General features: G+C 44.4%; 2 protein-coding genes across 5 annotated transcripts in view; one reads left to right on the top strand and one right to left on the bottom strand.

Moving 5' to 3' along the window:
* The window catches only part of MREG (melanoregulin), a 64,329-nt gene extending 52,818 nt beyond the window's left edge, over positions 1–11,511 (bottom strand). The window contains exon 1 of one of the 2 annotated variants that reach the window (XM_053283294.1): positions 11,427–11,511. In XM_053283294.1, the coding sequence (XP_053139269.1) occupies positions 11,427–11,446 (20 nt within the window). In that variant the 5' untranslated portion in view covers positions 11,447–11,511. Of the gene's footprint in view, positions 1–2,780; positions 3,244–11,426 lie in introns of those variants that run through there. The other variant, XM_053283295.1, reaches the window with a different exon arrangement.
* A 122-nt stretch (positions 11,512–11,633) lies between these two features.
* Positions 11,634–17,902, top strand: part of UBE2F (ubiquitin conjugating enzyme E2 F (putative)) — a 78,166-nt gene continuing 71,897 nt past the window's right edge. The window contains exons 1-3 of one of the 3 annotated variants that reach the window (XM_053283297.1): positions 11,634–11,907; positions 12,132–12,265; positions 16,052–16,081. In XM_053283297.1, coding sequence (XP_053139272.1) covers positions 12,148–12,265; positions 16,052–16,081 — 148 coding nt within the window. In that variant the 5' untranslated portion in view covers positions 11,634–11,907; positions 12,132–12,147. The remainder of the gene's footprint in view (positions 11,908–12,131; positions 12,266–16,051; positions 16,082–17,902) is intronic. The other 2 variants (XM_053283298.1, XM_053283296.1) reach the window with 2 other exon arrangements.

Below are 17,902 nucleotides of genomic sequence, written 5' to 3'. Positions count from 1 at the left end.
GAGGGTGAAAATTCTGCAGCCCTGATCCAGACCAAAGTGTGCCACAACAGAAAAGTGCCAGCAGAGCAAACAGATGGTTCACGCAAGCAAGACAATTTAGTCCAATACCGCCAGCTTTGACTGTCTTGCAAGACTCAGACCCAGTTCTCCAAATAAAGGAAGTTCTGTCCCATTCCTATTCCTTAAGGCTTGGTCTAAATATTACACTGCCCCACAGCAGCTAAAATAGATGTATGGGGCAGCTGCTATTGCCCAGTAGTAAACTGGTCATGTACAGTGGGAGTCGTTTTCTCCTTGCCAGCACAGACCTTTTTCTTTTTGGATGTGTGCCTGATCCACACAGTGAGGCAGTAAGCACACTCACAACATACACACTGAGATTTCTGACACCATAGGAAGCAAGTTAGAAAGCCTGTAGATGAGATATCCTTCCCCAAGAAGATGTGAAGAAGCTGGAATTTCCCTTTTAAGCAACTTCTGCAGGGGTCAGTCTGTGGCAGAACAAACAATAAAGAGTCTTGTGGTACCTTGAAGACCCCCACATTTATTTAAATATAAATGTTTTATATTTATTTATATTTATTCAAATATAAATGTGTTTAAATATAATTTATTCAAATATAAATTATGCTGAAATAAATGTGTTAGCCTTTAAGATACCACAATACTCTTTAGCTCCATTCAGACATTTACATTCAGTGTACAGCATACACAGGTACACATCTATACATACATACAGTTATCCACACATTATGTTGAGCACAGGTACAGCAGTGAACTTCCTATCTATACCATTCAAATAAGGGGCCTGTATCCAGATCCACTTTTAAAATGAATACAAGCACAGTCATTCACACAAACACATGCACAGTCATCCCTCGTCAACCTTGCAGGTTCCGTTCCTGGAAACCCTCGCAGTTGGCGAATTCGCGATAGACAAGGCATTAAAGTCAGTGGGGAAGGGGGGGGTTAGGGGAATTGCAGTTGCAAAGTGGCCAAAAATAAGGTGATAAATTGAAACAATCACCCCCTGCTCCCAGAAATGTCCTCCAGACCCCTGAAAATTGCCCCCCAACCCCCCTGAAATTAAAAATAAAATCACCAAACTGCAGATACTCAGGTCGCAGTTGGCAAGGGCAGTCACAATTCCCCAGTCGTGGATACTCAAATCTGTGATTGGGAAAACCACAATAGGCACGGGACGACTGTACAAGTGTACAGATATTGGTATGCTTGTACAATACAATGTCTGAATAGGGCGTCTGTTTTTTCCAGGAAGCAAGCTGCTGCAGCTGCAACTATAACTTTTCCCCTAGTCCCTTTCCAGCTGGCTTTGCTGGAAGCCTTTCATGCAGGAAATGCTGGGGAAGTTTAAAACAGATTGCCTGGGGAGACTGGGGGAATCCCTCTTGGAGCCAGAATGCTGACTGGATGAAAATACTTTGCCACAGCTTTATATGAGCCAAACCCAACCCTACTTTGGGCAGAGACATTAGATGCAATAAGAAGACAGAGTCTCTGAGCATTCAGATAATGTTTTTGCCTCTTCACTGAGCAATCGCGTTTAATCTTCATGAAGAGAGGCTCGTGATCTCTCTAAAAATATACTTAGGGAGGCAACCATTACTCAGATGAGGGGTTCCCAACAGGGAACAGGGCAACAGGGCATATTCCCGGTGCGCCCTACCCATGGGGCACCCCTGCACCCCGCCGCACTCAGCAGCAGTGAATAGTCACCCCCTTAATTACTCATTCTGCTCAAAACCCAGCGCCCTCCCCACATACATTCCACCACCCTCTCAGTGCCCCCAATCTGGCCCTGGTTCCCAACCCTGATGTTGTTGGACCCACTGGCCAAAGGCTAGTGTCTGGGAATCATGAGAGTTGTAGTCCAACAACATTTGGGGACCCAAGGTTGGAAACCCCTGGGTTAGATTCAATTTTAAAACCTTTAACATTGACCAAAAAGAGATGTCAATTATAAAAATATAATGCAAGTGCTTATAAACACTGCAAATGGCTCTCACCACCTTAGAAGAGGCATTCTCTCACATAGAGGGCATACCTCTTCTCAGAAGTGCTGCTGCAACATATACCTGCACCATCTAAAAAGAAATAAAGCTTTTTTTTCCTGTTTTAGTCATATACACTTATGTGCAGAGTTAATCATTTAGATTTCATTTTATTAATCTAAGATTCTCCTTAATGAGTGAGCCCTAGCTGTGCATTCTTCAACTGCTCCTATTAATGTAAATAATTTATACCCTGCCTCTCTTTACAAGGACTCATATCAGGGTGGGCCATAACAGTCAAATTTACTAGAGTGGTCTTTTTTCTTTTTTCTTTTTGTAACTTTAAGTGAAGGCGGGGGTACAGTCTTGCCAAAAGCTCTATGAGCCCGATGACAGCTCAATCAGGCTGTATACCTCTGCCTAAAGAGCAGATACGTTGGGGCCCACTGCCATTACACCCAGGTCCGCTTCCTCCCGGAATTTAGAGACACAGGATGTCCCCAATCGCGTTCAGGGTACTGACAACATTGTCATACTCCCTTCCCGAGCTTCACGCAGCCCTCCCGTTAGCGGGCAAGGTCATTTGGCCAAAGGGCGTCATGCCGTCCGCAGGATCGGGCCCCAGCAGCACCTCCTGATCACACACACGACTACGCGCCCCCCCCCCTCCCCTTTTGAAGCGAAGGGCCAAAGCCGCTCGGAGGAAGCCAGCGGGGCGCCCCTGGCCGTCTCTCTCGGACACCTGCTGGCGGCAGTCGCCCTCCCTACCTGACGAGGGGCTCCTTCTCCGGAAGCGCCGCATCCCCCAGGCATCTCCCTCGGCAGCAGCACCAGACATCCAGCCAGTCGCTCAGCCCCATGGAAGAGAGCGCCTCCTCGCTCAGCCTGCCTGGCGAGCAGCCGGCAAGGAGCCCGCCGCAGTCCCACTCGGCGGCGGGTGACCTACAAAACACACGAAGCTCCTCCCAGCAACTGCCTCGCTCCGCACAGCTCCGCCGCTCGCTGGCTGGCGGCGGCGGCGGCAGCAGCAATCCCCAAGCAACCAGGCGCCGCTCCACTCGTCATGGTCGCCAACATCCCTCTTGCCGACTTCGACACATCTGTTCGCCTCTTTCTGCGTCCACTCCGAGCATGAGCAATTGCGGGACCGAGTTGGCTTCCACCTGGTGGAATCCACCACCATCACCTTTTGCAGCTACCGTCGGCTTAGCGGCGCCCCCACGCCCGCTTATGACTGCCATCTGTTGGACAAAAATAACACTTCAACGTCAACAGATTCATGGTGGCACTCTGACACGTCTACCTATCAGGCAGGTTATGAGGCAGGAAAGTAAAGCTAGAGGCAATAGACCTCTGAATAGGTAAAGGTAAAGTGTGACACCAAGTCAGTGTCAACTGCTGGTGCCCACAGAGCCCTGTGGTTGTCTCTGGTAGAATACAGGAGGGTTTTACCATTGCCTCCTCCCACGTAGTATGAGATGATGCCTTTCAGCATCTCCTTATATCGCTGCTGCCCGATATAGCACCGGCGATTTGAACCAGCAACCTTCTGCTTGTTAGTCAAGCATTTTCCCACTGCACTGAATACCAGTTGCTAATGAGCAAAAAGCTTCAATTTAATGCTTGTGGATTTCTTGAAAGCAACTGACCATGTTGGAAACAAGATGCTGGACTAGATGAGCTTTTGGTCCAATCCAGCAAGAAACTAAGACTCATGGAGTCTTAGTTTCCATGAGCCTACTTGTCAGATGCACAAAGGGCCATCTGACATTCATCCATCAACATGTGCAATAAAACACGCCCATCCTGTTGTCCCCAGCAGACATCCCCAATACTGGGGGTCCTTTAAACACATGAGAGGGGCATTGGAGCATGTGTAGAGGATAATGCAGATGAAAGCCCACCTCACATAACTAAAGGATGCCCAAAGAGTGTGTCAGGTTGATGTCCGCTGGCAAGGTCAGGGCAGCCACATTCTCAGCCTATCCCCAATGTTACCATGTGTCAGCAGATGACCATCTGCACCAGCCCAAAGTATTACCTTGTGGACAGATTTTTCTCTCTAAGTGTAAAGGTAGGGCCAAAAGGCACCAGTAAATCTGTAATAGTTGCAACGTAGGGTTACAAACTTTCTATTACCCGAAGTATAACCTAAGCAAACAAAAGGGTAAAGAAGACACTTTTACATAACGAGAGGAATCAAACACAAATGTACATATCAAAACACTTAAACATGAACTATAACACCTGTACTAGGCAATGCATCCGTTAAATATACCACAGGATGCATTTTGACAAATAGTCTTCTTCAGCAGTTACAAATAACATATAGAGTAAAAATATGTCAAGAATCAATGAAGTCATAGTCACCTCCCTAAGAGTAATGAAATATCCAAATTCTTCACTGTTGACCTAATCGTGACTGCAAGCCTGATTCATTAAAAGTCTTATGCAGGGATGTAGCTATAACTGAGTGAATGGGTTCAAAGAACCTGGGGCCCCCCTGCTCTTGAGGGCCCCCAGCTCCATCCCTCCCTATTTCTTCATTATCTCCCTTGCTCTGAGGCGCCACCGGGGAGAGGGGCGAACATGGGCCACCTCTCCCTTACCTATGCCCCTGGTCTTATGTAAGTTCAAGCCATGAATTAGTCTGAACTTAACAGAGGAGAAAAGTTCAAGACAGAAACAAGCCAGGAACTGAAGGAATTGTAATGATATAATTATTTAATATATAGGTCTCTTGATATGTATATGTGTGTTTGATTCCTTTGTTATTATATAATGACCAAAGATTTCATCAGTAGGCCTATGCCATTTCATGCCATATAAAAATAGTGAACCATCACAACAGTAGTTATCGGTGAGATTACTATATTTCTAGCTAGGCAATGCTAATTTACCACCTCTACTGGGAAAGAAACCCACTGTTCCAATTAAATTCAAATTGAATAGAATCCAGTTTGCTGATACATTTAGTTCAGTGGTTTCACGCTGGAATTTCGCTTTGAAGTATTTTTGTTGAAGTACTTCTAGACAAGAAGGAACAAATCACAGCTTGAGGATCTATATAACTGAGTTCAATGGTCCTTTAAAATGGCAACTCCACCTTTAACTTGCAAAATGACTTTAGGGGGGGAAATTGTGATGTCATACAAAGTCTAAAAACTCTGTCTGCTCACTGTACTTAGAACAACCTCACAATGTATGATCTCCAGTCTCATCTACAAAGCATATGCTGCAAAGCCCATAGCCTCACACCTTCCATGTTTCAGTCATGCTGCAGCTGCTGCCCACTAAAAGGGAACTCCAGAGGTGACATGCATTAATAAGGCACAAGGCCAATCAGAAGTAGGCAGACCTGTGTGCCTGGGCAGTGTATGTGAGGTTTGCAGCCCAATTCCTATTTGTATTTTATGCAGAAGCAAGCCCATTGGTTTTATTGGGATTCATGCACTTTCCTAATTCACAGAATGGCCAAATAATTCAGACTTGGGAATGTCTGCTTTTTGTAAACAAGTCACAATATGTTTGCAACAGAAGCTAAAGCATGGCTTACTGTGAGCCATGCCTGTGTTTTCAGTGCATTAATGTGTATGTCCCTCAGCAAACTTCCCAAGTGAAATGAAAACTGGAAGTTTACAGTGTTGTGGTGTGATGATTCAGTGCATACTGAATAAGGATGGGCACGGAACCGGGTGGGGCAAGTTCAAAGACGGGATGACTTTAAGGGCGGGGGATGGTGCACTTACCCCTCCCTTTGCTCCCCCAAAACACTCCATTTGCAAAGGGTCAATCAGGGCAGCAGCGTACCTCCCTGCTGCCCCGTTGCCTCGCTGGACCCTACATCAGCGGAAGTATGCAAGTCGAGCAAAGGGCCTCCGAACCGGCTCCATGCACATCCCTAATACTGAATTCCATACCCTGGTCTAAACCAGTGTAGGAGGAAAAGAGAGCCCCCCTGCTTTGTTCTTCTAGCCATGTGGATCCACCCACTTTTCCTACACAGATATCAGGGCACAGCAGTCACTGCAACAGGAGAAAGCTGTGGATAGAAGAAGGGCTTCAGCCATGGAAGTACCACTCTGAAAAGCACACTCTATGATCCAGTCTATGTAGGCCCTTCAGCAGGGCTGAGTCCACCTCCTGCTCCTCAGTGGTCAATCAGAGGGCAACTGCTAATGTAATGGGGCTTTTCCCTTCTGTTGGCAGTGCAAAACATGCTGGGAAGGAAGAGGAGCCATCAGAGGACCTTTCATGGCAAGGCAGGGCTTAAAGCTCCCGGTTTGAGCAATGCATTGATTGTGTTCTGTGAGTTTACAAACCCAAATGGAGGTTCCGATCATGTGGAGAAGATAGGATGGGGACTCTCATTCCCTCCAACCCACCCCCATATGGTTGTATGAAAGGCCCTAGTATATTCCATCAGTATATTCCATCTTTTGATCATCGGGCTTCATAACTTATGCTGGTTCTAAGGCTGTTTTCCCCAAACCTCTTGGCCTTGAATCTCTTTGAGAGCCGCTCCCTGAACAAAAATGTCACGTTATTTTCCTTTTCACTGGCTCAGTGGAAGAAAATGAATAAAAGTGCAATGCTATTAACACTATAAATGAATGAAAATGCAACAACACTATAGTAATTAAGCAAAGTAACTGGTCAGCGAAACCCAGAAGCTGCAAACATTCAGACACTTTGCTTACATGAACCTCTTCAACCATTACATCTCTGCTGCTGCTATTTTGCTTCTGTGTTATGACTGATCTCGTAGGGTTGCCAACTGTCCCTCAATATGTAGGATGTCTCTCAATTTAAGGGATGAAATGTTAATCCCTATAGGGACAGCATTTGTCCCTCATTTTGCTAGCGAGGCGAGCAACTTCTTATTTTGAGAAGTTTTTGGTTGAAAAGTGCTATAACTTAAATATGTTCTAAATAATAACAATGCTTGAATTATTCAATAGCATATAATTAAATTAAATATATGATACTCAGGCTCTTGATTACCACTGCATACACCTCCCACCCCTCACGCCCAGCCCCCACAAGCATGTGTCCCTCATTCTGGCAATGAAAAGTTGGCAACCCTACTGATCTGGGCTTTCCTCCTGACTGGAAGGAGTACGGACTCATGTTGAGACATGACAGGCACTGCACTATCATCAGAGAGCAGGAATGCTGCTAGGCATGTGCACTGGGAGCAATTGAATGACCCACCCTTAGTGGAGGCTGATTGGAAGGAGGCAAGGTGAAAGCCAGTGAGTCATGTAGACATGCAACAAGCAGCCTCCTTGAAGGCTGGGTGTAGCCTGGCAGATGCAATTGTTGTTAGAGGTTGATGATTTTTACCCACAATAGGTAAAACAGCAGAGCACTAAGGAATGAGCACACACTCCAGTTACAGAGTAGGTAGCAGAGGATGGTTTGGATATTGCAGCTATTTAGAGAAAAGACATGGAGATCCTTGTATGACTAAACACTAAATATTTATTGGTTAAATACACTTAGATAGGAAAGACCTATCTCTAATCTAAAGGACTACATAGTGGATAGGTAAGGAGAGAGAGAGAGATGTTTCCATCTGCTCTCTAGGAGGAAAGGAAGGATTGTGACTCAGCACAGGAAGTGCTGCAGAGTCAGTTCAGGGGTCATAGAGTAGGGACAGCTAGGGAGACCCTGACTCACTGTCTCTACTCCCAATAACCCTAGTGGTCATTAGGCAAAAGGTTGATGCACTGGAAGTTCATCTCCAACAATTGTTGTGCTATAGCTCTATTATGTGGCTGCTACTGCATACTGCATACAGATCTTGTCTCCCCATCTTGAAAAGAACATCAAGTGGGGAGAAACACAGAAAGGGAAAATGATCTAGGGCAAGGGTTCCCAACCCGTGGTACAGGCACCACTGGTGGTACTTTGAAGTGTCCCAGGTGGTTCTCAGCAGGGGCTCAGCTATATGCTAGATTGAGCTCCCTGCCCTTGTGTCTCCTCCAGCAGAAGTTCTTTGCTGCCCCTGCCTCCCCTCTGGAATCTTCCTCCACATCTGGCCCTGAATCCTTCTGACAGAGCTTGGCCAATTGCAAGCTCTGTCAGTGGTGTGCACAGCCAGCTTGCTATCAGTTGGCAAGTGGGTGGGCTGGCTCCTGGCTGGCTAATTCAGAGGCAGAGCGGCCTGAAGCATACTGTGTGTGCTTGTGTGTATGTTTGTTGCCACTGCTTTTCTTTATGGATCCTTAATGTCCCACCAAGGCTCCTTGCTCTTCCCTGTCCCTGTGTCATCCTCTACCAACCTCCTTCCTCCTTTTCTCCTCTCCTGCATGTGCATGTGTGTGTGCTTGCCGCCACCACTCCTTTTCAAGGCTTTCTCATTCATGCATCCTTTATGTGCCCTTCTCTGCCAACTTCGTCTGGTCTCCTCTCCCTCCGCTTTTGTTAAAAAGTAGTATGTAAATATCCATAAATTAGTAGTCTTTGGTTGTGGGTAGATGGAGGGTAGTCTTGGTTGGGGGAGCCTTTAGTAACTCCCTTGTTACAAGTAGATAATCATATTATGGCTGTGTTATATTATTTGGGTGAAAGAGGGGGAGTGGCTGTTACCCTAAATGTAACATTTAAGTGTGTGAGCGCACACGCGTGCACGTGCTCACACAAACAAAATCTCAACTTCAAGCTGAAGATCTGTAGCAGAAGAAGTACACTTGTTAAAAAAAAGAGGTGGGAACCCCTGATCTAGGGGTGTGATGAAATGATACAATGATGAATGGAGTAGAACTATTTTGATGTAAATTTAGCTTGGAGCACAGTGGAGTTGTCAATCACGAGTGGCAGTTGGGAGTTGGTCTGGCGAGAAACAGTCTCCAAAAGGAGATGTTTTAGACCCAAAGGTCTGTAATAAAGCCTGGGAATAAGACAGTAAGGGTATTCACACGCTCAGCCTAGGGCAGCCCAGCCTCAGCTAGGCTGCGTGTGCGAAGTGTCAGGAGCCTGAACCTGGTGCTGCCCTTGCACCAAGCCCGACTGGCTGGCAATCGTCTGGACCAGGGATTCTCAATGCTGGGTCCCCAGATGTTATTGGACTTCAACTCCCATAATCCCCAGCCCTAGTGGCCTTTGGTTGAGGATTATGGGAGATGTTGAAGTCCAATAACATCTGGGGACCCAACGCTGAGAATCCCTGGTCTGGACTACTGCCACCGCATTAAACAGCTTCCCCCCGGCCCACCTCCATTTCCGGCAGTGAGCCCGGGGGAAGGAGCAGCCACACCAAGCGCAGCAGCTGCTCTAAGGAGAGCAGCCACTGGTGCGCTGGGGCACCCTGGGATGTGGGGAGAGGGGCAGTTCTCCTGCTCCCAGCATCTCCCTTCAGCGAAGGGGAGGATGTTCATCTGTCATGGAAGGCAGGCAAGCTCTTGCCTTCCATGCATCCTGTCCACCCTCCCCACTGGGGTCATGTGCACGACCTCAGTCTGTGACAAAGACTGGGTGAATGACATTCTTGATCAGGACTGGTAAAAAGGACAGTTCTAAGAAGGAACTGGGTTAAAGTTTTACATACTGAGTTAACAGCCCTACTTAATTATAATGTACACAAACAGGGGTGGAGCCAGCATTGAGCAATAGAGTTCAAAGAACCCAGGTCACCAATGAAAAGGGTTACCAGAGCCCTCCATGCATGTGACCTCACATGAAAAGGGTGCGTGGCCTGCTCGCCACAAGGCCCGCCCCAGCCCTCTGATCACATTTCCAGCCAGCGTTTGCAGGCTGGGTGTATTCATTTCTTTTCTCTCCCTCCCTGGAGATAAATATTCTTTTTGTTTGAAACATCTCTGACTGAGTGCTTCCTGTCAACAACCTTCCCCATGTCTGCAAAGTCATATTACCAGGATAAGAAACCCTAAGTGTTACAAAGGCTTCATAATTGTTCCCTTTTGGCAAGTGTTGGCTTCCTATTGTTCCCTACTGGCAAGCAGTGCTCTCCTCTTATTCCCTATTAGCAAGTGTGGTCTCTGTTGACAAACAGTGATCTCCTATTATTCCCTATTGGTAAGCATGGTCTCTCCATTGTTCCCTATTGGCAAGCCTGAGTTTCCTAATAGCAAGCAGTGGCTTCCTTTTGTTTCCTACTGGCATTCCTAGGGTTTCTATTGTTCCCTATTGGCAAGCAGTTTAGTATCACCCATCCTTGAGGACAAAAGGCAAAGTGTGCTGGCGTCTGTGTCAACTCCACATCTTCGGCGCAGTATGAGATTATGCCTTTCAGCATCTTCCTATATAACTGCTGCCCAATATAGGTGTTTCCCATAGTCTGAGAAAGATACCAGCAGAGATTCAAACCAGCAACCTCTGGCTTGCTAATCAAATCATTTCCCCGCTGCACCATTAGGTGGCTGTATTTGAGGGCAAAAACCATAACTCCAAAACTATGCATCCTACTTCTTCCTAGGAACCCAGCATGTTTTTTGCTATTCTTTATCCCACCCCCCCCAAAAAAGGACTGTGGTGAAAGTTCAACTGAATATATCAAAATGTAAATGTGCACAAGTTCAAAGATAAAGAGCTTATTACTTTGGCCAAAGTAATTATTATTAACATAATTTCAGTAAGTACAGCATTCATAATGGCACTGTTCATAACACAGTGATTAGTACACACACTTCACCGTGTCCCAATTCAACTTAAACACAGCAGAATTTTTGTTTGTCTTTTTAAGAAAAACCAATTTTGCATAAGGTAAAATGGCACGTTTTCCAAATGCAGACACCCAAGATTATCATGAATCATACTACAAACCTGGATCATCTGACTCATCTTCTTCAGTGGGAGAAGAATCCCACTGAAGAAGATACCGGTATGTATCAGAATGAACTTTACACACTGTGCACGTATATAGCACAGCGTGTATGAGCCAGCGTGGTGTAGTGGTTATAGTGCTAGACTAGGACCGGGGAGACCAGAGTTCAAATCCCCATTCAGCCATGAGACTTGATTACTCTGGCCCAGTCACTTCTCTCTCAGCCTAACCTACATGACAGGGTTGTTGTGAAAGAGAAACTCAGAACCGCTTTGGGCTCCTTGGAGGAAGAGCGTGATATAAATGTAAAATAATAATAACAATAATAATAATAATATGTAGACAAAACTGAAACTATTTCCTAGCCGTAGATCAGGTTTCTTCCCAATATTCAAGTGACAGCACTGAATTGTAGTCTTGCCTGTCAAGTATGTTTTCAGGGCAGCCTTATTTTTTTTTAGCATTAAATTAAGTAGCATTATCCAGTTGTACTACTTGTATGCAAACAGATTTACAATAAGCATAAAATAAAATACGGAATGAATGCCTCTCAAAAAGAAATTTCCCTAAGTAAATCAGCCCCATCAAGAAAAGTGCAAAACTGGTGCTCAAAGCTCTATGCTTGCCTCTTCTCTCGGAGCAGCATTATAATCCTTCCACAAACTCCCTGCACAAGCGCCTCGTGACCGGCTCCTTTCGTAGCCCCACCCCTCTTTCCCTCATTCCTTCCTTCTCTGCTTGTCATTGGCTGAAGGATGTACAAGCTGAAGTGATTGAGAGGCTCCTCTTAGGTATTTTCCTCGGCTGGGCTGTCACAGCCTCAGTCTGCACATCCCTCAGCCAATGAGGAGGAAGAATAGGTTGCCTCTGTCGTCCCCCTTCCTCTTCTCCTCTTTCAGGAAGCAGGCGCGATGAGGAGTCTTCAACTTGCCCCCTCCCTCCCTCCCTCGTCGCTTTCGTCAGGCAGCAGGCGCGATAAACTGACGTCACCAATAATCCGGCAGTGAGTGGTGATGGTGGGGGTTCTTCGGCTTCCCCCCTCCCTCCCCTCTTCCTCCGCTAAGCAGCCGGCGTGGTGGGGACGACGACAGTCGCGACGCTCAGTCAGTAAGTCGCCGCTGCTGTCACCGCCACCCAGTCTCGGGTCGGGCTGCTATAATGGGGCCGGCAAGCCGGCTCCTGTTTGCCCCAGTGTAGACTCGGGCCTGCTTATTATTAGGCATAAAAGTTATTGGAAAATGCTTTCATGTAATTGAGTCTCACATTTGGAAGAAAAGACAGCTAAAAGACAAGACAGAGTGAGTAATTTTATTTCAACCTATGTGTTTTAGACTGAAGAGAGCAGTAATGCTAACACTTGCCAGCAAACTGAAACGGGACGATGGTGTTAAGGGGCCCCGTGCATCCAACCCAGCTTCTGATTCGACTCGAAGAGTGTCTGTTAGAGACAAACTGCTTGTTAAAGGTAAATACTGCTTGGTATTTTAATTATCATTGTTGTTCTAAAGGTGATTTATCACTAGCTAATCCAACTAAATGCCATGCAAGTTAATATATAGACTTTTAGGCTCAAAAGGTCCTTGTTTGAATGAGGAGTCAAGAGCTTACCAATTCACTTGTGCATTGAGAAGCATGGACAAGCATGCACTGCACTATTTTTAAACAATGAGAGGAAATCGGCTAATATAACCTTCTTCCAGGAGCCAAACACTTATCTTGGAGCAGGCTATTCGAGGAGCAAATTACTTACTAGCCAGCCAGAAATCAACAGGAAGTAATACAATGGATTGACCCTGCAAAAAGCCTTCGTGAGGCAGCAGGCGCGATAAACTGAGGTCACCAATAATCTGGCAGTGAGTGGTGATGGTGGGGGTTCTTCAGCTTCCCCCCTCCCTCCCCTCTTTCTCCACTAAGCAGCCGGCATGGTGAAGCCTTGCAAAGCCTCAGTGCCACTTTGGTGTTATAATTTTGCCCCTTCATTTACACATACACACACCCTTGCAAATCAGATGTAAAAATATATAAGATGACAACATTGAAAACAATCTGACAATGCTATCATCTGGATACTGTAAAATGTAAGTGAACAAAAGATGCCGATTCAAAAAACAATCGATAGTTTCAGATTCAGATCTTGCACTTTGAAGCTCATAGACTTTAGAACATGGAAGCATTTCATGAATTGAAGGAAGATCCTCAGCACTTTCACATGTTTGTTCCTTTATGTTGTGGGTGTGCTGTTTATTTTGTTTTATGTAGAAGATGGAGAAGTCTGAGACCAGAAGAGTTGGAGACTGCTTTGCACAAAGGCTTTGCCACTATGTTGTAGCACTAACCTATTCAGTAGACTCCTAGTTTAAACTAAATACTGTACCTGAAGTTGTTCTGTAATCTGCAGATTTTGAAAGTGCTTCTCCAATGTCAAACCCTGAGAGTGTTGCTAGAAATCATTATTTCATAATCCAGGCAAGCACATCACAAACATTGTTTTTGAATCTTGGATCTGGAAATTTTACAGCCATGTAATTGACTGTAGTGATACTATATTGAAACACTGCATTTGAAATTACTGCATTACTGGAACGTGTTTGTGCTTCATCTAGAATGGAACAGAATCAATAGGACACACAAACATACACCTGTTTGTGTGAACGTGTTTTTAACTTGCTTCGTAATCAAGATAAAATTCAGCTTATAGTTCTCCTGCAGTGAATGCTTGTTAACCCCAAGCAAGCAGTTCATTGGTATCACCTGTTCTTTCCATTGTCCAACCACCTCAAGTGCTCTTTCCCAAGCAGGAGCCTTGTGGGAATAGTGCAACTGCATCTCTGGATTCTTAAAGTTGAGAAAGATGCCTGGGGTGGCCTTGCCTCTTTCTCTGTGAGGCAAGAAAAGTGAGTGCTGCAACAGTCTCTTAACAGGTCAGGAGAAACTGCGTGATAAACCTATGTCCAGTTGATAGCAAGTTGCTAGTACCTTTTTTTCGTAAGGAGCTCACACATTGTGCATTTGATGTATATAGCTGTTTCAGATATGTAGACCTTTAATCGGTAATGTGTCTAGTTGCCCTTATTGGCATAAAGCAAATTGTTCATTCTATTGCAGCCTTGCTCAACTCTGCCCCATGCCCAGCTGTTTTTGGACTACAACTCCCATAATCTCCAGCTACAGTGGCTGATAGCCAAGGATTATGGGAGTTGTAGGCCAACATGTGCAGGAGGGCCAAAGTCGAGAGCCCTGTTCTTTTGTCTACTTTGATTCTCTTTAGACAAACTACTTCAGTAGTCTTCCTCTGCCCCCACCACACATTTTTACAGTATGTGTTCAGTTAAGCCAAGTAGTTCACATATCTGGGCAGTAAAGCTGAAGATTCCCAGTTCAGACATTGTTGCCAAGCCATCAGGGACTTTCTGTAGGTTTGTACATTCAAACTATGGATTATGGTTTGAAATCAAACTGTAGTTTGCCTAGTTTGGACATCATGGAAAACTTTGTTACTGCAAATAAGGAAGTGGAAGAGGGAACTGGCATGCACAAGGAGAAGGAAGAAGCATACAAGCCTGCGGTACATTCTAAACAGCCCAGGCACAATCTGGCTATGACATCTGAACCAGGTCAGGTCTTGCTCAACTAGGATTTATTATCCCATTTTATAAATAATCAAGTTGGTCTAGTAAGAACTAATCAGCCTACTTCCACTGTCTCTACAACTGGACTAAATGTTCAAATCGAGGTCCACAATTTCTTGCATCTCAAATGTTCATGTTTCTGCCATCTTGGATTGGGGTGGATGACATCATTACAAACTACACCATTGAGGTGTCCCTGTGTGTCACTCACTACAACTACCAAATTTGGTTCAAATCAGTTAGACAGTCCTCAAGTTAGTGTACTTGCACCTCAAAAGTTCGCACATCCACCATCTTGGATCAGGGTGAATGACATCACCACAAACTACACCATTGGGGCCTGTGTGTCCCTACAACTGCAACAATTTTGGTTCAAATCAGTTAAGTGGTTCACAAGTTAGCCCACTTGCTCCTCAGAGGTTTATGTGTCTTCCATCTTTACTCAGTTTGAATGACATAATCACAAACATTGCCATTGAGGTGTCCCTGTGTGTCACTGCAGCTGTACCTCATTTGGTTTAAATTGGTTAGACAGTCCACAAATTAACCCACTTGCGCCTCAGGTGTACACACAACCACCATTTTGAACTGGAGTGGATGACATCATCACACACCAAACCATTTGGGCATCCCTATGTGTCCATACAGCTGTAGCAAATTTGGTTCAAATCGTTTAGGCAGTTCGCAAGTTAGCCCACTTGCTCCTCCCAATGTTTACGTGTCCACCATCTTGGATCGGGTGGATGACATCATCACAAACTGTGCCATTGAGGTGTCCCTCTGTGCCCCTACAACTATACCCAATTTGGTCCATATTGGTCCAGGTGTTGCGAAGTTGATGGGCAGGGTGGGCGGGGGTCACACACACATGGACGGACACACAAATAGAATGCCTCATAAGTCTACTGGAAAGTAGGCTAAAAACATAACATCCAACTCACATTGGAACATAGGAAGCTGCCATATACTGAGTCAGACCATTGGTCTGTCTAGCTCAGTATTATCTTCACAGACTGGCAGCGGCTTCTCCAAGATTGCAGGCAGGAATCTCTCTCAGCCCTATCTTGGAGAAGCCAGGGAGGGAACCGGGAACCTTCTGCTCTTCCCAGAGCAGCTCCATCCCCTGAGGGGAATATCTTGCAGTGCTCAGACATCAAGTCTCCCATTCATATGCAACCAGGGCAGACCCTGCTTAGCTATGGGGACAAGTCATGCTTGCTACCACAAGACCAGCTCTCCTCTCCAAGACCAGTTCTCCTCTCACAGTTGAGAACTGCAACTTGCAGTTGAGAACTGCAACTTGCAGTTACAGTTTGGTGGAAACAAGTTTTTTAAAATTTAAATCAAAGTTCTACTGTTACAGCAACAGACTGATTCAGACATTGCATGGAAGTTTGATTAAATTTTGGTTTTAAGGTTTAGAGCAGGCTAACTAGGAACTGCAAACAGGCAAATTTCAACCCTTTAAAAAATTGTGTATAATGATGTTGGGTCTCCATTGCCTAGCTGCGGATACGCAAAACCTCAGGTGTTGGGACCATGGATAACAAGGGGCACCTGTGCTCTATTCTCTCTCATATCAATTATAAATATTAATGTTATCTTTATTTTATTTTTAACAGAAGTTGCGGAACTTGAAGTAAATTTACCTTGTAAGTATAGTATTCAGCTTGTTTTCTGAGTAATGTGTTTTCCAACTAGTTATTAGGCATTTTCTGATAGTTGAGAAATGCTGCTTATATTTCTGCATAACTGCAATTCCAGCTGAGTTTATTTGCTGTAAATTTTAATTGGCTTTTGTGGAAAGAAGCCAAATAGATTTTGCTATTAGTAAAATCTAATAGCAACTGGTAGTGTATCTAGTGTGAAAGTAGACCCCCTTTGTCGTCAGCTTCAGTACATTTCCAGGAAATTAAGGTTTTTATGTCCTCTATAAACCACCTTATCCACATTTTCCTTCTTTCTCATCTCTCAGAATAGTTTGAGGAAGAGCTGAAGGTGTATTCCTATTTGCTTCTGCAGTGCTGCTTGACAGACAAATACTTTTAGGTCACAATTTTATTTATTTGTTGGATTTTTATACCACCTAAATAAATGATCAGTCATTAAAAGAAACAAACTTTGGCATCCTATTGACTCTCTTTTTAATGGGAGAGATTTATGTAGGTGGAACTTCAAATGTTTGATGCAAGTACACTTTCAGATATGAAGCTTGCAGTAAAGGGTTTTGTTGGCATATTTACTTTTTGAAGAAGCAGACAAGTTTTTAAATATTCAAACAGCACACCATACAAGTATTACCTGGATTTCAAAAGGATGCTGTTAATAAACAAGAATAATTATAAATTTATCAACTTAACAGAAATTATGCACCAGACATTTCGGCTTCTGCCTTCTTCAGCTTCTCCGATGTTATTGGAAAGGTAAGATAGCAGATTCTGCAGATTCTGTCATGATGCAAGTGATCAGGATGCATTATCTAATACATAGGTAAAACAACAAACGACCTTGGTACATGGTTTTTGTAATCACGAAACTGCACTCGTTTTTTGTTTTTTTTAAAAAAGAACAACCAATAGCCAGTTAGTTCAACAGAGATTAACGTGGACTATCTGACATCAGTTATTGCAACAGAGATGCTATCTGATACAGCAAGAGTAACTTCTGGATAATATACACTTGGGACATCTTACACAGTTGAGGTGGCCTCAGCTTTAAGGATAACACCTGATACCATCTCAGCAGCAGCCAATCCAACGCTGCCAAATATTCCATTACTAATATTTTATAACTGGCACTTTTACTTCCTTACCTTTCCAAGAATATCTGAATAGTTGAAGAAAGTGGAAGGATCTTGTCCTTATGCATTTCTATTGTGTTAATCAACAATAAACATATATTTTTGAACACACACACACACACAAATGACTTCCAGTTTGCAAACATATTAACATGTTATGTTGCTGTGACTTTTATTTTTCTACCTCTATGAGTTATCATGGCCTATGCTGCCCAATTTTCTGGGGCATTAATGAATTTTTCTGGGATTATGGATTTATTTTTTGTAGACTGGGCAAACCTACCTTGAAAAAAGGCCTGCTTCTATCTTTCATGGTTCAGTCTGGGAGTTTCATGTCTGGGAGTTTCATGTCAGGCAAGGAGAGCTTGGATGTTGCTAACATCTGAACTTCTTATGTCTCTGTGACTCTAGTCTTTTGCTATTTCTATGTCTCATTCCCTGTGCTTTCCAATGGAGAGTTTTTCCAGGAAAGTAATGAATTTTTCCAGGGTTTGGGTTTTTGCTTGTTTGGTTGGTGGTTGTTTTTTGGTGGTCTGGGCAAGATCTGGAATCTACCTGCAAAAATGGCATGTTTCTAGCTTATGTAGTTTCAGGTACTTTCATGTCAGTCAATGAGTGAGTGATTTCATGTCAGTCAATGAGTGAGTGAGGCCCAAGCAGCTTCATATATTCT

The sequence above is a fragment of the Hemicordylus capensis genome, chromosome 1 (genome assembly GCF_027244095.1).
Source record: "Hemicordylus capensis ecotype Gifberg chromosome 1, rHemCap1.1.pri, whole genome shotgun sequence".
Lineage (NCBI taxonomy): Eukaryota > Metazoa > Chordata > Lepidosauria > Squamata > Cordylidae > Hemicordylus > Hemicordylus capensis.
The sequence above is the reverse complement of the archived record's forward strand: the minus strand, read 5'-3'. Positions and strand labels throughout refer to the sequence as shown.